This window comes from Scylla paramamosain, chromosome 5 (genome assembly GCF_035594125.1).
Source record: "Scylla paramamosain isolate STU-SP2022 chromosome 5, ASM3559412v1, whole genome shotgun sequence".
In the NCBI taxonomy this organism is placed as follows: Eukaryota; Metazoa; Arthropoda; class Malacostraca; order Decapoda; family Portunidae; genus Scylla; species Scylla paramamosain.
In genome coordinates, this window is record NC_087155.1 from 12674192 (window position 1) to 12697406 (window position 23215).

The following is a 23215-nucleotide window of genomic DNA, read 5'->3' on the forward strand; positions in this document are numbered from 1 at the left end:
AATGACAATAGTGAAGCGAAACAACCTTGTTACAGTGTTATGTATGTGAGAACCCTTGTGTTGTGTTACTCTGACCAAGTGACATGATTATTTTGGGAAGTTTCACGCGTGGCCTTAATAGTGCGTGGCATGCGTCGTGTAACAGGTGGGGAGTAACGAATAGTAGCCGTAGATAGTAGACGAGGAACTAAGGAACAGCTAGTCAAGTGGGGACGGCTGGCGACGGCTGTCCTGGCAGTGAAACAACTATGAGCACTTGCAGTGAGAGGATGGCGGGGGAGAATGTGTGGAACAGAATACAGAAATCGTCCCCACTCAAGTTTCCAAGCAAGTTCAAGCCTTCCTCGTCCATCAAGGCCAAGGCATCCCCGACCCTCAGCTCCAAAGTGTCCTCCTCCCCCCGCAGCGACAGTACAGCCTCGCCAGGCAGCACGGGGCCCTCGCCCCTCCCCGTCCAGGACCCCTCGCTGCTCAAGTTGGTCACAGTTGAGTTCTGCGATGTAAGTACCGTGGGCTCGGTTCTGGTGCTTTATTACTCAATGGTTTTATGTTATAATTATATATCAGATATAATGTGAAATTTAAGCCCAATCATGAATTTCCCTTGTGTCGTGGAGAATTTGCATCTATTTTTGCTACTATTTTTTTTTCCTGGTCTTTACACTTTACGCTGAACTTTTAAAGCAATAATCGTTTTGTTTAGACTGATATTTTTTTTTTCTTAATTTCCCAGAACTTGTGTGGAGGTTATCTACATCCCGTCCGTTTAGTTACACTTATTTCCTCTTAATGGGAAAATTTCAGAAAATTATATATATATATATATATATATATATATATATATATATATATATATATATATATATATATATATATATATATATATATATATATATATATATTTTTTTTTTTTTTTTTTTTTTTTTTTTATTCATAATTGCAGGAACAGAAATTTGAACAAAAAAAAAATAGTAAAACTCTCCCCTTTTTTTTTTTTTTTTTTGCCAGCATCATGTTAACTGTTTTGAAAGGGTTAGTTTTCTCCTGATAAACTCTCGCCGTCCGTATTATCATGCAAATCAGTCGATCTCAAATAACAGATACGCCGTGCACAAGTGGGTACAATTAGGCGTGTATTATCCAGCCCAGAATCCAGGCGCCTGCTCACAGCAAACACAATACGCCGAGCCGGTTTCTGTAGCGACCGCCATAAGCCACGCGTTTTTCCCTTTATTTTTCCCCTTTGTGTGTGTGTGTGTGTGTGTGTGTGTGTGTGTGTGTGTGTGTGTGTGTGTGTGTGTGTGTGTGCGCCACTCATGTTGCATACACGCATATGTAGATGTTTTTTATGGACATCTGCGTGCAAAAAGTAGTGTTCTATGTGGATTCTCACCCTCATTACTTTTTGTCTCTCGTTCTTTTGCTCATATTTTTATTTTTATTCATTTATTTTTTTTTTTTTCTGCTTGTTTGTATCTGTATCTGCTCGCGTCTCTCTCTCTCTCTCTCTCTCTCTCTCTCTCTCTCTCTCTCTCTCTCTCTCTCTCTCTCTCTCTCTCTCTCCTCCCGGTATTCTGATAAATATTCATGTCTCTTTACTCTCACCTCATGCCTCCCTGTTCCTGCGGTTGTCGGGAGGGGCGGGGAGGGGCAGGAGGGGAGTGCAAAAACAGGTGTCTGGGTGGGAGAAGGCGGGGTCAAGGGGATTCTAGGCGGCCTTGACTGGTTGAGACTGATGACAGCTTGGCCCGTCTTGCCTTGTCCGCCTGTATTCACATGTACTTTTCTCGTTCGTAGACGTTTCATTTCATATCCCTTTACTATTTACTCGTTACAAAGTGCAATGATAGTCATGTACTCGTATTCCTATATTCTGTTTTATTTTTAGGAATATTTATCGTGTATCGTGTGTATTTGTTGGCGAAGTGTGGCGTGTAATGCGTAATACAACAGCGAGCATGCCAAGGTTGTTGTTTCGCATCGGTGCCGCGACCTCTTCTCCTTGGGATTGTTTTCATAATTTATGCAACAAAAGCACCTAAGGAGGCAGGCGTGCGTGGGGGGATCTTGATGTTTTTTTCTCTTCCTCTGAACCCATATTGGGAGAGGAGTCAATGCACTTGAAATCCTTCTCTTCTGTTGCCTGTGTGTGTGTGTGTGTGTGTGTGTGTGTGTGTGTGTGTGTGTGTGTGTGTGTGTGTGTGTGTGTGTGTGTGTGTGTGTCCAGTAACTTTTCCTCAACATGTTCTTACTTTATTTTGTTTCATATTTAGTGTAATCCCTTCAGCAGATGTGTTAAATGTAATAAACTTAATTCCCCACCGTAGCTTGTAGGTCTGTGTTCTGAAACGTTTAGTCTTTCGCTGCTTTTAACACGCTCTAGTGGAAGCTATTAGGATTTTCAAGGGAGTGGTCATGATTTTGGTGATAGTTTAATAAGGAGTCTGCGTCATCGCCAAGAAAGATACCCATTAGGACCCAAGTAATCATCTCTGGAGCATTTGAAAATAGCCGTGAAGAGAGAAAAAAACAGTGAAGAATACATGCAAAATTCTTTTCTGTCCCATTAAAAAGAAAGGAAAAACACTGAAACGTCTCAATCAATTCGTATCAATATTTCAACTACATTTATACGTTTCATCAATACCACTCGAGAAGATAGAATTAGACAAAAGTTATATCTCTTTTCATATTATAAATCACCTTTCGTAAACACTGGTCAGGTGGAGTACTTTATAAACACGCAACCCAGACATAACTCAATGCACTTCTTGTCAACTGCCCCCGGGGTCCCTCTGTTTCTAATTTCATCAGGTCTGTGAAATTGTGCTCTCTCGTAACCGGAGCAAGGATGCATGACGGAAGTTTTATACCTTATCTCTTTTTCTCCGCCTCCTCCTCCTCCTTGCATCCTTCTCCTCCTCCTACTTGCATCCTCGCCCTCCTCGACCTCGTCCTTCTCCTCCTTCCCCTTCCCTTCTTCTCTTTTCTTTTCTTCGTCTTATTATTATTATTATTATTATTATTATTATTATTATTATTATTATTATTATTATTATTATTATCATCATCATCATTATTACTATCAATTCTACTACTACTACTACTACTACTACTACTACTACTACTACTACTACTACTACTACTACTACTACTACTAATAATAATAATAATAATAATAATAATAATGATAATAATGATAATACTTTAGTGGTAGAAGTAGTAGTAGTAGTAGTAGTAGTAGTAGTAGTAGTAGTATCATTGCAGTTTCTTCTACACTTAGGTTCCCAAGAGCATCTACAGACCATATTTCATTACGGCATTGGTGGCTCACTCAAACCTCTACTGACACGGGCACACTTGTACATGACTGTCTAAAGTATAAAGTACAAAAATTAATGCTGTGGGCGTAACGTATATGTATGTAGGTTCTGCTCTTCTAGATTTTTAAAAGAGAGTATTGGTGAAAAATTTGCATACTTATGAATGTTATTATCCGAAAGGGAAAAAAACAAATATTTATCGCCAGACCAAAAGAGGAGAGGAGGAGCAGAGGGGATGAGCGTCAGAAAAATGTAAGCCCACGCTCCCTCCATTATGTTCATTGTTCCTGTGGTTTCTTACGGACTTCCCGCCATTGTGTGTGTGTGTGTGTGTGTGTGTGTGTGTGTGAGAGAGAGAGAGAGAGAGAGAGAGAGAGAGGGGGGGGGAAACTGTGGTCATTAAACTACTGCTACTTATGTTTATGTGCGTGTATGTGTGTGTGTGTGTTTGAAGTATATGCCACTTAAAATAAACGTATGCACTCTACTACATAATTATGGTATATTTCCCCAAAATAACATGAAATAGTTTTGTTTACCCTGAAGGTGACGAAGAATTTCATTTTCTGTGAAGGTCCATCTTCTCTAATACTTGAAGCTAGTATACGGGATAACTATGTAAGAATGTCTCGCGCAATATTCGTATGATGAGGAATAGTTTTCACTGTCTGCGTTGGAATTTTAAAGTTATATTCCTTATGACTTGTGTGTGACTCATAAATGTATTTAATCACACGTAAGTGATGTTCGTACGTTTAGACGAATCCGCTGTTTGACTTACGGGATGATGATACTGTACATGTAACGTGTGAAATAAGTAATTTATACATTGTCCAGATTATCTTCTCTTTTTTTAGGATCCCCCACACGTTAGTATCTAGCTCTGCAGGCCACAGTGTCTAGCTTCCAGTGACAGTGACTTAACATTATGTGTGCCGAGGACTTAGCTCGTGATATCGGGTCTCTATTTAAGTGGGAAAGTAGACTGAAAGTAGATATATCACGCTTGAATTACGACAAGGAAGGAAGGAATACACGGACTTCAGAGAAATACCAAACTGACTTTTCTTTCAGGTAATGCATTTCGTTAAATACTCTCGCAGATTTCGCTCGTAGATAACCTGGTCAAGTAATTGACTTCAGTGTTACAGTGCTAGTAAATTATGGTGGATTTTTAGATAACAATTCAAATGTATCACAATGACACAATCGTTTCGTTTATCCTTGTTTTCCCTCAAAATATTGGATCCTTTAGTCAGACGTGGTAGAACACGTGAGAGATGAGATGGCAGACTATGACATTCTGGAAATTGATTAAGTTCTTGCTCTCACATTCTGTACATTTCGTGGCTAGGAATTTTACACTTCCCTCTAATTCCTACGGTCTTCCTTGCAAATACAACCCCCTTACGCGAAAATTAGATAAAATATATTGTGAACAAATTTAGAAGAAAAAAAATGTGTAAAGGAAGTAAAGGAAAATTGAGGGTCTGAGAAAGAAATCTTAACCTCAACGTTCTTCCTTTTAATTCCATCCAGATTTTTCGTAACTCTTACCTAAACCCTCCGTCTTCTTACTCCAACCATCCAACTCCAGCTTCCTTCCTCTTAACTCCTGAGTCCCTTCTTCCATCTTCTAACTCTTATTACAGTTACGATAATAAAATAATAGGAGAAAATGTAATATAATGTCTCATCTGTATTTACATTTTTCATATGTTTATTTATTTATTTATTTATTTATTGCTTTGGTATTACGAGGCCATTAAATTACCAGCTCCCCTTTATCGACTGTCATCCTAAAATGGTCTCATACCAAGTGGAGTCATCATTACTTCTGACTCACTGTTCCCTTTTCTCGTACTTTATCCTTTATTACATATGAAATTTCTTCCTTTGACTTGTTCACTGGTCTGACTGAAACCCCTTCCTCCCGCAGCCGGGAACCAAGAGACCCTATATATAAACGTGCAGTCACCCCTTTTATACTCGCAGTTACTTCCTCATCTCCTCGTGCTCCCTGTAATGCATGAACCTCTCTCCTCCTGTTCCTTACCTTTCCTCCAGTACCCCTCCCCTCCCCTCTTCCACCCCTCTAATGTGCCTCCCTGCTCTATTGTTTCCCCGTAATCATTTCCCTCGCCTGTGTTCTCCCTTCTCCTCCTCCCATCCCGCCTCCCCTGCCCCGTGCCTCCCTGCCCCATGCTCTCCTATTCTCCTGTCCTTCCCCTATTGGTATACTGACACAATGACGTCATTTGCCTTTGTTTACAGTCTGGCTGTCATTTATGTCAACAGAGAACATGCAAGCACTCCACGGTGTGTGTGGTGGGGGGGAAGGGGGGGGCAGGTCCTCTGTGTGTGTGTGTGTGTGTGTGTGTGTGTTTGGTAAATGTAAGCTTTATTTTCGTATTTTATGTGTAAATGTTTGTAAATGTTACTATGTATTTGTTTATTTATTTTATTTATTTAGTAGTATCAGCAGCAATAGCAGTAGTAATAGTAGTAGTGATAGTAGTAGTAGTAGTAGTAGTAGTAGTTGTAGAAGTAGTAGTAGTACTAGTAGTAGTAGTAGTAGTGTCTTATTTATTTTTCATTTACTTATTTATGTTTAGTTATTAAAATAATTTATTTCTATCTAATTTATTTATTTACTTGCCCATAAGACATCTCGGTGACTTCTCGAATCGATTACACCACAAGTAGTCTATCACTAGTGGAACCTAAGCAAGATGCTCTATATAAGCTCCCAGTCAGGCGGAGAAGAATTGTCCAAAAAAAGATATTAGTAAATATACACACATTGGCAGGACAACTTTTTTTTTTCCTTTACCACCACCATCATCACCACCACCATCATCATCATCATCATCATCATCATCATCATCATCATCATCATCATCATCATCATTAGTATGTAAAGAAAAGACGTCCTGCAGTTGTCTCCATATTCCATCTTCCCATTTGTAACAGGCAAGCCACACTCGACTGCCACGTTAAGATTCATTGCCTTAATTTCTTCCTCTGTGACATCTTTCTCTCGTTACGGGGCTGAGGTTTTCTTGTGAGAGTGCGAGAGTGTGAAAGGAATCTCATGTTTTCAATTATTAGACGGCGTTTGCCTCTTTCACACGTTATAGGAGAAAAAAAAAATCGAAAAGGTAGAGGAAGCAGGAAAGGAAGTAGTGAAAGTATAGAGAAATTATAATGAGAAGAAGTGTGGAGGAAGTGTGAGTTTAAGGAAGGGAATAGAAATGTAAGTTAATGATTCTTATTGGCATTATAGAGTAGATTAGTATATTGTTGATAAATACGGATGGTCACGGATGAAGAGACTGAGAGAGATTGATCCAGTAGAAGAGAGAGAGAGAGAGAGAGAGAGAGAGAGAGAGAGAGAGAGAGAGAGAGAGAGAGAGAGAGAGAGAGGACTGTCTGCAAGGAAAGGAAAGTAGAGGAAATAGATATTACGTACCTCTATGTCGCCTCCCTCTTCTATACACTTCCAGCCTCATTTCCGAGCATCGCAGATCATTTGTGTCAGGTTCCTGCCTTGTTGGCGTCCCTTCAGAGGCTAATTGGCTGACCTGTGTAGGCTGATATTTGGAAACGTGTCTGGAAAAGAATAATGTATATATATTGAACTCCGGTATTACACGACTTACGTATTTATTTATTGTTTTGTTTGTTTGTTTGTATTAATTTGTTATTTTCAGGTGCTAAAAAGAAAGCTAGTTGTAAGATAAATCTGAAATAGATTCTGAATGTTGTTTTTTTTTTTTCTATTAGACACTGTAAAGATAAACGTAAGATTTATTATTCTTAGGTGACTTATTACGAAATTCTTTCAGTGAAGTGTTAGAAAAATATATATGAAACTTTGAGACCGAAACTTAATATAAATGCTGTTCGGAAAAAAAAAAGATCTGCATAGAAACCTGTTCCTTGTTCTAAAAAAAAAAAAAAGCACTGAAAGAGTCCTATCTTCAAGTGGCTTTACTTAATTATTATACATTATCTAGAGGATTTGTATGAGGCCTATATTTTGCCGTAATTTCTGAGGCCTATTTTTCTCCAATTCCAGTAATACCTATAGAACACTTGATTAACATTGACGTGCAGTGGACTATTACTGCCTTAATTGTAGATTGGATGTTTGTTGAGGTGAAACTCGGCGTACGGGTCTGTACTAATATGTCTTTTTCATTTGTTTTCAGTACACGGGGTCGTTCACGGTGGTGGGCCACGACCAAGCCTCCAGGACCGAGTACGTCAGGACGCAACTCAAGCAAATGAGGGTGAGTACGGCTGTCTTTGTGTTATAGAAAGGACAGGGTATGAAAAATGGAAAGCCCGGAAGAAGAAGAAAAAAAAAAAGGAAAAAGAAAAAGGTTTATTTTCTAAGTGAACAAAACACCACACACCCTCTAGGTATAAATAAAAGCAGTTCCGAGGATTCCCCCCATAAATGTGAATTCCTGGAAAGAGCCATCGTCATTTTCTCATATTCCACACTGCAGACAAAACAAACCGCCCGCATCCCACAGAGAGGACCCCCGAATCCTTCAACCCGCATGAGTGTACCAGTCGTTCCACAGCCGCGCCTGTAATGACTGCAATATCACTTAATACACTTACAGAGAAGGGTGCGTAAAGGGCCGACGCCACATCCTCTCCCTTTCTCTTCTCCTCCCTCTTCTTGCTCGGCGCAGTAATGAAATTGGGGCTGTGAGGACAAGAGGCGCTGGGAGTTCAAAGGGTCAAACACACGAGAAGGGTTGAGGTGGGAGATGCGAGGTGACAGCTTGTATCCCAGTCTTTGTTCTTAGTCTCCCTGCATTGTTTGAAAATTATCTTACATTAGCTGAAACCGTCTTAGGAAACTGCAACTTGACCGCCACGCTTATCCTTCTCTTATGTTCAGTTTAGCTAAGCCTCGTCAGGAATATCGCCTTTGTATCGGCTCTCCCTCACGTGCTCCTTCTCACTGCCTGGGCCGTCTGATTTCTCCCTTCTCTTTCCTTTTCTTTTCTCTTACCCTCTAAATTTTACTTATCGTTCTTTTCACTTCTTCAGTATCTCTATCAAACAGATAATAATTTCTCGCTCCATACCAGAACCAAACACCTCATCATATATCCAAAGGAGTAAACCAGACTGTTGAAACGTGTCAGAACATTAGGAATTAACATGGTCGGCAGCGCGCAGGAAGAATCCACAAGAGAGACGTAACCCGCGCCCATCTTATTACCCAAGTGTCGTAACTCTGCAGCGAATCACCGCCCCGGACAGGCCAACACTCGCAGCTGATTAGACGAAGCAATCAAGCACCTCCGCCACGCCCCAATGTGTCGAGAGCAACCGTCTTAGGAAGGAAGGACTTAACAGGAGAGGAGTGTAGGAAGAGAACAGCAACCGTATTCTGAAATGCTTCGCTCTCTCTCTCTCTCTCTCTCTCTCTCTCTCTCTCTCTCTCTCTCTCTCTCTCTCTCTCTCTCTCTCTCTCTCTCTCTCCACGGCTATTTTCAAAGGCCACAGAGATAATTGCCCAGCTTCTCAAGAGTGTTTCTCCTGTTAACAATGTAAAAATCTTGTTGATCTGTCATTAGAACCGTAAAAGCACCATGAAAAACCAGTGTAGCTTCAACTGGAACCTTTTGAAAGTAGTTGGAATGCGGCGCTGAAGTTCCAGCTTCCAGGACAGAAGCGAGGGCGTAACGTGAGAGAGGAGACTGAGAGGAGAGTAGGAGAGTGTTACATGGGGAAAAGTGGTGGTCTCGAGAAGGGAACGAGCGAGAAGTCAAGGTTTGGTTGAAAAAATGGTGTTTGTAATCTGTATATTGATTTCTCTCTCTCTCTCTCTCTCTCTCTCTCTCTCTCTCTCTCTCTCATCTCTGTCGTGTGCGATGGAGATGAGATTGCCTTGCATTGATGTGGTCTTTCATTATCTTTCTTATTGTGGTGCATGATTTATGTTGCTTTGTAAGGAGCTTTTCAGTTTTTCCGCCTTTGCACTACTACTACTTCTGTTGCTGCTACTGCTGTTACTATTACTGCTACTGCTGCTATTACTACTACTACTACTACTGCTGCTATTATTACTACTACTACTACTACTACTACTGATGCTATTACTTCTACTACTACTACTACTACTACTACTACTACTACTACTACTACTACTACTACTACTACCACCACTGCTATTACCACTACAACTACTACTACTACTACTACTAATAATAATAATAATAATAATAATACATACATACATACATACATACATACTGCTACCACTTTTACTACTGTACTACTGTTACCCTCCTTATATATTCTGTTGTACTTTTCCTAAGTCTATGAAGTCTTTATTTTTTTTTCAATACTTTTCACACACCTGTCACAGTAAGCACCACGTTCACGCATCCCTTCCCTAATCTAAAGCCACACTGCTCCTTATAGATCTCTCTCTCTCTCTCTCTCTCTCTCTCTCTCTCTCTCTCTCTCTCTCTCTCTCTCTCTCTCTCTCTCTCTCTCTCTCTCTCTGAACTCTTTATCACCACACCTTATCTACAAAAATCAAAAGCCTTGCATACAACCTCATTAAATGTGCAAATTTATCTTCAACTCTTATTTTTCTCTTACTCATTTATCTATTTATTTATTTTTTTTTATTTATTTACAAAGGAAACACCCACGCACTCACCCACTCAGTCAAAACCATACCGCTCATTAAGCAGTCCTGACAACCACTCACCAACAGTTTCACCGCCTCTCTCCAAACACTCGACCGCACATCCATTCAAACCTGCGGCTTTCCCAGCTTTCCTTCCCCTTCACTGACTCCTGCACTTCCTTCTCGCCGATCAAGGGCTCATTGGAATATCGTAGAACGTGCATCCCATCCCTTACTCTGTTAGTGTTGTTGTTGTTGTTGTTGTTAATAGCAGTGGTAGTTGTAGTAGTAGTAGTAGTAGTAGTAGTAGTAGTAGGGTAGTATTTTTGTTTCTATTATTTTAACTTTAAGTGATGTTGCATTTCTCGTAGTTACTTACATAGTATACAACCGCAGTTCTTGTTTTTCTTATCTAAATTTAATCTTGTTATCTAAATGTACTGCTGGCTATTGCTAATGATGTTATTGATGGAGTAATTACAGGTGGCATTACTGTTGTTAGTGACTGAAAAAGATCATATAATTGTTTTTGTTGATGTTGTTGTTTGTTGTCGTTACTGTCTGTTACTTCTCCTATTACTGGTTCTGTTATTGGTATTAGTACCATACAAGACCCACCATCGCTACCTCCTAGCCGCCACTGCCGCCCCATTGTTCCCGCTCTATTTCTAATCATAGACAAAGATAAGGTTTCCTGGGAGTCTTTTGTCCTCCTGTAAACATCTTGGATTAATAAGGGTATCCCCAAAGGAAGGAAAGGTTTGGCGGTCAGTGGTAGTTAAGGTCAGGGAAAACGAACGTAAGAAAGAAAAAGAAAAGGCAAGGCAGCTGTATAGATTCTTTCCCTACCCGAGAATAGATGGTAGCTTATATTCATTACATTTATAGGATATTTTACGGTTCCTTGTAAAGATAGAATAACGCGCGCGCACACACACACACACACACACACACACACACACACACACACACACACACACACACACACACACACACACACACACACACACACACACACACACACACACACACACACACACACACACACACACCTATCTGAAAGCATGTTGCTGGAAGAAAAGGCACATATAAGATGAAAATATCTTGAGGTTCTTAGAGAACTAGTTGAATAATTAATGAAGTAGTAAACATTTGTGTTAAAGTCTACGTATGTTAAAGCGAAGAAAGCTGCTCTAATCAGTTTATCTAAGAAAGGTTAATTAGCATCCTCGGGTCTGTTTGTAAACATTTGTAACGTTTCAGAAGCTCAACCCACAAGCCAGTGCAGTCAGCTTCGAAACTTCATAAAATACATGGTTAAGTCATTTTTATCCTTTTTTTTTTTTTTTTTCCAATAGCCCGGTCTCCTTGACACGTAGAAAATAAATAGATGAATGAATGAATGGATGAGTAAGTAAATAAAGAGTAAATATATAACTGTAGTAAATGAGTAATAGTATAAATAAATTTTAACTCCGTAATTACGAATAAATAATCCTATACTTTATAAAAATGTTCTATTGGTATAAAAAAAATAAATAAATAAATTAAAGTAATGCCTTGGTACTGTTAGAGTCAATGAAGGAAAAAAAAGATGTGCGATATTGATAAATGCGTGACACCTCAGTTCTCCGGCAGAAATGACGCAGAAAACGAAACACCAAAAGAAACCATTATAATCGATACCTTAGAAAACTCGAGGCAAACCAATAAACAAATATTACGCTGGTGTAAAGTTTCCGTCATTTTTTATTTCCGTTTTTAATTTGAGGCGTGTTGCTGTCATGGACTGAGACGTGTGCGGGAACAGCTTCCATTATTAAAATACCTCGTTTGTGGATTGGCCGGACGTTACGAAAAAAATATATTCAACTCAATAGATTACGATTTAAATAAGAGAAAAAAAAATAATTTACATTTCTTTTCTGCTTATATACCTAGCAATTTCAACGTACTTCATTCAGTGCTCCTCTCTACTGTGATCACGCGGGTACTGGCGGAGCGCTGATGAAGTAGTGTTGCTTTTATTGTGTAGCAGATGGGACTGAGCTGCGTGAAGAAGGGACGGAAGAAAAGATCCAGCTTGTTTGTTCCTATTTCGTGTTGTGGGGAATGAGGAAGAAAGGGACTTGCTGCCAAATGATGTGGGGAAGTTGTAATTGGTCCTTTGTATAAGAGCTTTCTTTTTTTACTCAGCTTGTTGTTTTGTTTATTTCTTTCGTTTTCTTTTTGTTGAGGCGAGTAAATTGTTGATTACTCTTCGAAAGTTGGCGGTTTTTATTGCTGCCTTTGTTACATGTCTTTTTTTTTTATTTGTTAGTTTAACACTCACAAATGACAGTAAAAGCGATAAAAAAAACTTCGACTGGTAGAAAGACACGAAAAATTTAAACGAATATTGCAAAAATCTGAAAGAAATAATTGAAGAAAAACAATGGAAAGACTTGAAAAAAGAAACTGAAGAGGACACTGGTAGCACGAACAATAACAGCAGCAGCAGTAGTAGTAGTAGAAGGTCGAGGAGGAGGTGAAAGAGGAGAAACAGGAACAAGGACGGAGGAGGGGGAGAAACAGGAGCAGGAGGAGTTGATTAAGAGGAAATGGAAAGGAAATGTGAGTCGGAAATGGGGAAATGCGAGTAAGAATGAGAGAGAGAGAGAGAGAGAGAGAGAGAGAGAGAGAGAGAGAGAGAGAGAGAGAGAGAGAGAGAGAGAGAGAGAGAGAGAGAGAAGGACAAGTAAAGAGCTGGGAATAATTTTGGTACGGGAGGAATGGAGGGAATGAGGAAACGAAAACTGCTGATAGGGAAAGGGAGAAGGGACGTAAGGCATGTAAAGAGAAAAGTTATATTCGACTTTCAATCAACTCGCGCCTGGGTCCAGAATGAATAAAAATCCGACCTAATTAGCTGCCTCCCCGTTAATTAAGGAGTGTGGTGGAGGCCCAAGCTTGCCAGCCACAAAGGGTCTCGGCGGCGTCTTGGCGGCATTAATGAAGAACTGCCAACAAATGTGTGCCGTGCAAGACCCTGAGAAGTATAAGCCATTCCTGCCGGTAAGAGATCGCGGCACCTCCGTCTTATCCACCGTGAAGTCTGTCCCTTTTATGGCACTAGTTGGTTATTTTTCTCATTTAAGAAACTGAACTATAAAAAAAAAAAAAAATTATAAACTACACTGTAAAAAAAAAGAAAAAGAAAATTAAATAGGTTTTAATTGCTTATTTACCTCAAAAGACAGGTTTTAATTGGTTACCTACTTCATTTCAGAAACTACACTAAAAAAATAAACGGTATCAACTTCTTGTTCACTTAATTTCAGAAACTAAACTACACAAAAAAAGAAAATAAAAAAGCTCTCCCTTTCTTAAAATAGAATGAAAATAATCATCTCCTCCTCTCCATTGTCTTAATAGATCTATCCTTCAAGAAAGGGACACGAGTTAGCATATGAGCACGCTGGAGTGTTGCATCTTTAATCCTGACGTATTAGCCGGAAGTGGGTAAGCGGCCGAGATAGCTAAAAGGAACATAAACTGGTGTGTGTGTGTGTTCCAGTGCATCAGTGTGTATTTCATGGGATACAAGCTGTTCCTCTTCGCACACAGGCACACTTGAGTTGTTCGTCATGAGTACTTTGCACTTCAGAACACTAAAACGAGTGAAATACCAAATGTACAAGGCGACAGTGTGAAAGTGTGAATGTGGCTATGGTTTCAGTTATTTCTGGGTTTGAAGACATACTCATCATAATCATAAAGAAAAATAGATGTGCATGAATATAAAAGTACGCAAGACAATGAGCCACTACAGAAAAAAAAATATGGAGTATGATTTTTTTTCCAACCATAAACTTACTTATATAGTCAGTGTAAAATAAAAAAAAAATAAATAAATAAATAATTATGATATATTTCAAAATCTTAGGACAAGCGTAATGAAGTTAAGTGGAAGGAGAAATAAAGGTCAAATGTCTTTAAATATTGCATTTCTAGTCTTAGTAAACGTTAGCTCATTTATTATTATTCACCTTATTATTCACGTCCCATCGGTTGCTTTTTCGCCGTAATTCTAAAGCTTTGCAATTCAATCTTTTAAAATGCATGTACTATAGAAAGAAATACAAACACAAATGTACACGAAGATGATGTCACTGTAGCAACCATACAGTAAATAAAACAACCATCATTTACCTATAGATCTGATTTCTGGTTAATATCTTTATCGAATATGTGCTTTCATTACTTACTGGATCAATAGTGCTAATAACCTTACATCAGAAACTAGGCGAAAGCCAATAGTAAGTCTCACTGAAGGCAATAACCATAAAGAATAAAACTTAAGGAGTGAGAAACGAAGGACTAAAGACACATCACATTCGCTGCTGCTGAACATGTATAAAATTTCACCCCTTATATTTACCTCCCTCCCCCTCGATCCCATTTCAGCATCTTAAAAAGGGTGTCCATTCCTTTCAGGAGCTCCTTAAACCCTATTCCAATTACAACCCTTTCCGATCACCTCTTTGCAACCCTCTCCACTCCCCCACTTCATCCTCTCTACCCTGCAGCTCAACCTCTTTTAGAAGCGACTCGCCCATAGGTGATGTTTGAGAAGAAGGAGGAGGACGAGAAAAGAAAGGAGGGAGAAAAACAAGAACAATAAAAAGAATAAGAAGAAAATAAAGGAATTTGATAGGGAAGAACAAGGACAGGAACAAGAGGAATTAAAGGAACTTGAAAGAGAAGAGGAGAGAAGGATGAGGATGAGGAGGAGGAGAGCTAGAAGAGAAGGATTGTAATAATAATAATAATAATAATAAGAAAAAATAGTAAAAAAGAAAAGACAAGAAAAGAGGAAAAAAAGAAAAGACAGTGAAAAATAAGAAAAAACAAAAAACAAAGTAATAATAAAGAAACGAAAAGGAACTCATTACCATGATGTCGGAAGAACAGCTATCAAGAAATGGGACTCTGTGCTGGAGGAAATGGAGCGCTGCGGCCAGAACGCAACGGAAATGGGGGAAGATCATGTAGTTATAATTAGACGTACATAAACGATGGTTGTAATGACAGAAGTTTGTATGTAAGCGCCTTCAAACACATAAAAGTAAATATAGGGGGAAATTGAAATGCTCACTTCAGTTTCGTTCATTAAGAAAAGTAAATTGCAGCTTAGGTGAAAAATGAGCCCCAGACAGAAAGGCGTATTAATTAAATGGACTAGATGTATGATGCTCTTATTTATATATTTGGGATTGGAGGCACCGTACGTAGTTTAGATCAAGAAAATTATGCGTTAATGAAATGAGGAAAACAAATATTAGGTAAACGTATATTTTTTTCAGTATTTAGATATGTGTTCGTGTTTACAAAAAAAAAAAGTAATATCTAAAAGAGGATAATATGATTCTCTCTCTCTCTCTCTCTCTCTCTCTCTCTCTCTCTCTCTCTCTCTCTCTCTCTCTCTCTCTCTCTCTCTCTCTCTCTCTCTCTCTCTCTCTCTCTCTCTCTCTCATACTGAAGCTATATTGACATTAAAACAAAATTCCTCTGATGAAAATACCTTTCATAATTCTCGATAAATTTAATTGCTGCGTTCCTTCTCTAAAGCAGATGTTATACTTTTGAACCCTTTCATAGTACCCTTGAAATTGTGAAATACTGACATTTTGTGTTCCATGTGTCTGTATCATTTTGCATGCTGTGCAATTTGTATGATTGCATGTTAATGTACCTAATTTAATTATTGCTTATTATCGTTATCATTGTTTATTACCACCACTACTACTACTATTACTACTACTACCACTACTACTACTACTACTACTACTACTACTACTACTACTACTACTACTACTACTATTACTACTACTAGTAGTAGTAGTAGTAGTAGTAGTGGTAGCAGTATTGTTGTTGATGATACTACTGCAGTTACTGTCGTTACTGGTGTTGCTATTCTTTTATCATAAACACACACACACACACACACACACACACACACACACACACACACACACACACACACACACACACACACACACACACACACACAACGCAACAATCAAGCAAACAAGTAAACAAACAAACAAACAAACAATCAAAATAAATTAACAAAAGGACATGAAAATTATAATGGAAAGAAACAAGACATACTGCATCACAAAAAAAAAAAAAAAAAAAAAATCAGCCTCTGTTCTGTCCCCCGTCTTTTGTGGAGGTGCAGCAGACAACGGCGTGAAGAGGAGGAATACTGTGGAGTGCAGTGTAGTGCCGCCACACGCTCCTCCTTTGCATGTATGTGGGTAATTTACATAGATCAACGTAAAGGAAAGGAAAAAAAAAGACATCGTAAACTTGTAAAAATGATATAGGTATGTGTGAGTGGGTAGGTGGGTGAAGGAGTGTGTGGGCAGAATGCAAGCAGATGTGTGTCGTGGGCGGTGCATACTTTGGACCAATGTTTCCTGAGTCATTCACGTACACTCTCTCCGTCGTCCAGATAAGCTCCACCAAATCCCCTCAGCCTCGTTTTCCTGTTTTTTTTTTGTTTTTTTTTCCTACTCGGGTACATAAAGTAGTCTGCGTTGGCTGGGCCAGTTTTTTAACAACGCCGTAATTTTGTTCTTATACTTAGAGACTTTCAAAAAAAGTAATGAATAGATGCACGAATAAATCCTGCCGTTTCGCATTTATATAGTGAGAGAGAGAGAGAGAGAGAGAGAGAGAGAGAGAGAGAGAGAGAGAGAGAGAGAGAGAGAGAGAGAGAGAGAGAGAGAGAGAATATGTGCGAGTTAAAATGGCAAGCAAGTAATAAACAAAACAAAAAATAAAGCTAAGCAAGGAAATAAAAATAAATTAGCAGGAAGAAAAAAATTATAAAAATGTAGAAAATACTCAAAAACTGAAGTGTGAAAAAAATATAAAGCCTGCAGAATACATACACGTCTGTACCTCAACACAGGTCACAGGGATAAGGAAAATGACAGAAGTACTCTGTGGAGACTGTGGGAGCAGATGGTGAGCGCGAGGAGGAAGAAAAGGAAAAGGAATAGTGGAGATAGTAGAAAAGGAAAAAAAAAATAGCACGTACGATGATAAAAAGGGATGCTGGGTAAAAAAAAAAAAAAAGATGAACTCATGGTGGAATAAGTAGAGAGAATAGTGTAATGGAAAGGGACGGAAGGCAAACTGAATGCGTGACAAGTGACAGAGAAAAGAGAGAAAACAATAAGACAGGTACAATGTCAATGAGAGGAAAAAATATGATAAAATTAACATTATTTTAGATAATAATGAACACAAAACACACACACACACACACACACACACACACACAGAGAGAGAGAGAGAGAGAGAGAGAGAGAGAGAGAGAGAGAGAGAGAGAGAGAGAGAGAGAGAGAGAGAGAGAGAGAAATAAGGGATCGGGACACAGGAGAAGTCTTTGGGTGGGGGGAAGAGGGAAGGGTGATGGCCGTGAGATCGTCCAGGTGGTCTCAGCTGGTGGAGGGAGACTGACCATCTGTTGGAGGCAAAGTGGATATGAGCCGAGGGGTGGGGGAGGGAGGAGGGGAGGGGGGAAAGAAGGCTAAAAGTAGAAGGATTCGGTTTAGGTAAGAGAGAGAGAGAGAGAGAGAGAGAGAGAAAGAGGAGGAGAGACAGACGCGGAGTGGAATGTATGAAAATGTTAACTGTTTATGATTTTACAGTATTTTAAGAGAGGGCAAGTAAAAAGGTAACGTATGTACTTAAATGCATGTACAAAAAAAAAAAAGCGAATTTCGAACACGAGAGGTATAGCGGATTACAGAAATTTAGATGACACAGTAGGTTGCGGTGACCCAAGATGACACGGGAACAAAAAAAATGTAGCTAATATCCGAGAAGGTGCAAGAATAGAAGAAGTAAAAAGAGAATCATAATAATAAAGAAAACAGAAGATAGCATGTGGTCACGAAGTTACAATAAAAGGAAAACAAGGAAAGAGGAAACACAGAGAAGCAGTAAGGTAGCGCGAGGGAAGAATTACGAGGGATTAAAAACATCAGGCAAGGTTTTTCAATGTAAGACACGGAGAGGAAGTAATAAAAGGCTGGAAGAAGAGGAAACCATGTATTATATGCGGGAGAATATGAATAATACCGTGTGTCAAAGAAATGGAGAGCGGGAGGGAGCAAAGAAGTTGAGGTGCACCGGGAGGGAGGGAGAGAGAAGAGGATGAGGAGAGGAAAGAGAAGAAAGTGTTGTAAGGCGGGCGGGTGGTTGGTGAAGGACCGGTTTTCCAATACTTCTCAATTTAACGTTCCTTGCTCACCGTCTTCACTCCCCTCATCTCCATGCCGCCCTCCCTCTCTCGCTCAGCCTAATCCCATATCAGTTGCTTGTGATACGGGCGCCTACTGCTTATTTGAAATACAAGATGTTGCTCCTCGCCGGTACTTTCACCACACAAGATTACATTTGATATCCTTTCTTCTATGATTACCAAGAAATGTAATACCAAATGTTACTGTTACTTGTGTTGTTCTTGCTACTGTTACGCCTCTTGCTGTTGACTATAATGTCTGGGTTTCTCAAGCTATTTTGGTAGTATATCTTCTCTAATCTTTGTAACTACACTTCAGTCTTTAGCAAGAATTAATATTGTTAGCCAGTTTGCTGGAATTCATCTCCAATTCTGAAGTCTCGCACACCAGTTACCGCTATAAATTAGTCAAACTGATCGTCACTGATGAGATACTGAGGGAAAACTGAGCCAGTAACAACTGTTCAGTAGCTCTTTTTTTTTCCCCGGCATCTCGAGGCATTGTGGTACGATATTGAATTTGGCAGGAAGTGATGCACAGGTTTTTTTTCGATAATTTTATCTTGAATTATTATTGCTGGGCTGTACTTGGAAAATACTCCAGATTTCATTTCATAGATTTATTAGTGACTTGAAATATTTTCGTAAAGTCTGTTATGACTCGAGATATCAATGTGTATTCAAATACCATGTGCATCAGGAGGAGGATAAGTGCTACAATTCTTCTTGAACAGAGTGATTTGTGGCCAGGAGCAGCGGGCCAGGCGGGGCTGAGGCAGGTTGTGTGCTGGAGTCTGTGTCAGTGGGTACCGCGCGGCTCTCCCAAACGGACGTGTGGACCGTGCTCGCGCTCTGCCACAAACCACCCTCACTCGTACTACACCACGTTAGATTGTCCCATGCCGACAGTGAATGTGCTCAATGGTACTGTACTTTCCGATTCCCCTCATTCAGTGTTGCGCCTCGAAAACTAATCACCAATAGCGACAAAGGCAAACTTTTCTGCACGCGACTCTGCTTCAACTTTGTCTACTGATACTGCAAAAGTAAGTTTAATCATCCGTTGACCAACACACCGGCAACTTTTCTGAACTTTTTTCTCCGTTAGAATTTTGCTCAGTCACCCAGAGAGATTACCCGTGCGGCCGTTGAGAGGCTTTTGTGTATTAAGAAATATATACTTCGAATCTGAAATTTGCATCGATATAGGCTACATTATCAGCAATACTTATCAAATCAGGTAATGCATCATGATCTTGCATTTTAGTATACTAGTAATATTTGACACCGAATACCGTACTCAACAACAAACCCATTTGGGTTCCATCAGCAACAAGAGACCAACCAAAGTTTAGTACCATCAGCTCTTGTCCAGACTCGCACTTCAGCCCGCTTCGCCCCATCCCTCCCTCCCTCCCTCCCCTCCAAGGTTAGCGACTCATTAGTGGGAGTGGTGTCAGAAAGCGGCTGCCGGAAGTTCGTCTTTAACACCACGAAATCGGCGCCATCACTTCTAACTGCACGTGTTGAAAGTTTGTACATTCGTAGCCATTAGCGAGGCGCCACACAATGTTGAAGCTTCACATCTCTTTCCATGATAAACTTTTGGGGACAGGCACCTCATCAAGTAAATTGTGATGGAAAGTGGCGATAGAAAAAGTAGAATTGGTGGCACTGCTTTGACATCGTCACTTCACCAGGAGAGCGGCAGGAGACATATGGGAGCGGCAGCACACTTCGCGGCTCTTGACCTTCTCAACACTACTTGGCGCTCCTCCATCCATCAACTTATCAATCCCCTTTGGTCCACTCGCCTTGTTTTTACGTAAATCGCCTGCGATAGCCTTTCAGGTCTTGAATTTATCATAGAAACTAGTAAGGACTGTGTGCGTGTGTGTGTGTGTGTGTGTGTGTGTGTGTGTGTGTGTGTGTGTGTGTGTGTGTGTGTGTGTGTGTTTTTGCATGCTACAAGAAAAAATAGTAAAAATGGAATTTTAGTACAAGACAAATTTGTCTTGATTATATTTAGGTATTCATAAACACCATGAAGACTGAAATGTAATCGGTTGAATCTGAAGTAATGTGGTGTAGAATATTGTCATGAGGTTAGCCTCCAGTACTGGCACATCTCTCGTGAGTTCTTTTTTCGTAAATATAAGTATACATTAATTTGTTTGTTACTGAGATTTTATTTGGTGCGATACATCACTGCACATTAACATTTGGCTAAAAGCTGCACACTTGTAAATGCTGAACACATAAGATAATTGGAATGCTTTTCTCATCCAAAGCCAATCACTTACTGTGCTCCAAGTGCTGTCTAGGCTGCAGGTACAAGCGTCGAATGAATGGAGCACTGGTAGCTGTAAGGTGGACGAACATAATCATGAGACCACAGAAAAATCGCAATTGGTCAGGAAAGAGAGAGCAAAAAATTATATTTCATTCAAATATGATACAAAAGTAATTAAACAAGCAGTGCATGGCTGGTCTATACTGACAACACAATTTGTATAATAATGGCATTTCATGAATGTGAAAAGTTTGCGAATTTCATGAACAGGCTGTCTCACGCCGTGACTGCCGCTGCACGTTATGAACTGGCCTGTGTCTGGTGCTGCCCGCCCAAGCTTTCATCCACTGGTGTACTTTACCTAAACTTTTCTTTTTTTTTTTACTTGATCTTTGGGATGGCTCTTCTGGCTTTTATTTTTTGTTGTAATGTTCCCCCTCGAGGTACCAGTGAATCTTTTAACATATCTTCACCACAATTGGATTTTACGTGTGGATTACTGGTGTTGATTTTTTTTAGTGGTGATGTCGCTCCAAAACAACAAGGGCTGTGCTTTCCATTGTTCATGATGTCTGCAAGGCTGCTGATGGAACATACAGTGGGGCAAGATTATAAATGTATATAGTTCACCTGACCGTGACCTCAACCTGGTTTAGAACATTTTCCGTTTATCTATAGGAATATTTTGTTTCCTTATATTCCATTTATTTATCTGTTTGATTTGAATCCAAAGAAAACTATTACTTATTAAACCATAGAATTAAAGTTAAGGATAAAGTAATTGAAAACCCCCACGAACATGCATTTAGGACAGAGTAAAGAATCTCTCTCTCTCTCTCTCTCTCTCTCTCTCTCTCTCTCTCTCTCTCTCTCTCTCTCTCTCTCTCTCTCTCTCTCTCTCTCTCTCTCTCTCTCTCTCTCTCTCTCTCTCTCTCTCTCTCTCTCTCTCATGCACGCAAGCAGGCACGTGAGCGTGCATACACATGCTTGTAGGTATAGTGCGTGTGAGAGGAGAGGAGCGGAAGGTCTGTTTGGAATCGTGGGGCCATTCCAGCGGGATGGAAGTGTTATTACTGAAGGAACGTTTATTGCCCTCCCACCTGTAATGCAAGGTTATTATTGCTGATTGTGACACTAAGCTGACACCACCGCACACTCAGCCCATCGAGAGGCGGAATACGACACCTAATGTCCCTAAACCAATTATGTGCAGGCTTTGGTTCATCTGTATCAAACATTGCAGTCTGTTTTAAATATCTTTAGGGCTGATGAAAAAAATATCCTTAATAATCATTATAACCCTTCACTATTTATGGAACATAACTTGAGCCACACAGAGAGCCAGACCGACTAGCATAAACATCGGTAGACATGAGTATCTCCGATGAAAGTGAATTACCAATCAGTTTTTGATTGAGGTATTCAGAGGTTTTGAAATGTATGTAAATTTCATGCATTTTCTTTTCATAAATGACTGTCAAGTTGAAATTTTAAATGATAATGTATTCATCATTTATTTTTTGACTCTCTCTCTCTCTCTCTCTCTCTCTCTCTCTCTCTCTCTCTCTCTCTCTCTCTCTCTCTCTCTCTCTCTCTCTCTCTCTCTCTCTCTCTCTCTCTCTCTCTCTCTCTCTCTCTCTCTCTCTCTCTCTCTCTCTCTCTCTCTCTCTCTCTCTCTCTCTCTCTCACGCTTTCCTCGAATTTCTGGCACTGTCTCATCAGAAAAGACAATGAGATATATTTTACATGTTACGCACTATTCATACGGCCAGCACTGAGCAGCAGCGTTCATTACGTAAAGCGCAGTCTGGCGTGAGAGTCAAAGGAATGTATATTTCTAATTAAGAGCATATCCTCGAACAAGTTTAAAGGAACCTAGGAACCTCACTCCATCTAATACTTTCCACGCTGTCAGGTTATGTTCGCATCTGAAGGTGAGGAGGATAGACTTGCTTTCTACGAGTACATTGAAGTTACATTTATAATTCTGTACCTAGAGACGTGATAGCCAAGTATTCGATTTGAATTTATGGTGTTTCCAGATATCTAAGTTGAGTATTTTCCAGTGCTTGGGAAAGTTGGTTCTCGTCCAGTAGTTCTGAAATATAAGTTACAAGAGAGAGAGAGAGAGAGAGAGAGAGAGAGAGAGAGAGAGAGAGAGAGAGAGAGAGAGAGAGAGAGAGAGAAAGGAAAAAGAACATCCTCACCATCACAGACTCCTACACGCACCCTAATGGTACAGACACCTCCTAATGTTTAGACAAAAAATGTTTTCTCTCTTATTCTGCTTCCTTCTTCCCATCCTCCCCATTATTGCCGTTCTCATTCCCTCTCCTATCTCCCTCATCCTTGTACATCTCCTGTAAATTCTCCTCATAAGTATTCCTCTTCTTTCTCAACCTCCTCTTCATATTCTCTCAATCCTCCTCTTTGTCTTATGTTTTTTTTTCTTTTTTCCACGGCCTCGTCATCATCGTCATCTTTATTATTTATTTCTTCTTTTTTTCTTCCTTCGCCGCCACCTCCTCTTCTCCTCCTCCTCCTCCGTTTTCTTCCTCCTCATCTTCCTTCCAATATTCCTCTGCTTTCTCCTCTTCCATATTCCTCTTCCATTAAACCAAAAGAAA

General features: G+C 39.8%; 1 protein-coding gene across 5 annotated transcripts in view; it reads left to right on the forward strand.

Moving 5' to 3' along the window:
* LOC135100533 (SH2 domain-containing protein 5-like) overlaps positions 1-23215 on the forward strand; it is a 188058-nt gene that overhangs the window by 18825 nt on the left and 146018 nt on the right. For all 5 annotated transcript variants that reach the window (XM_064003505.1, XM_064003504.1, XM_064003509.1 and 2 more), the window contains exons 2-3: positions 1-500; positions 7538-7618. The exon at positions 1-500 is cut by the window's left edge. In XM_064003505.1, coding sequence (XP_063859575.1) covers positions 249-500; positions 7538-7618 — 333 coding nt within the window. In that variant the 5' untranslated portion in view covers positions 1-248. The remainder of the gene's footprint in view (positions 501-7537; positions 7619-23215) is intronic.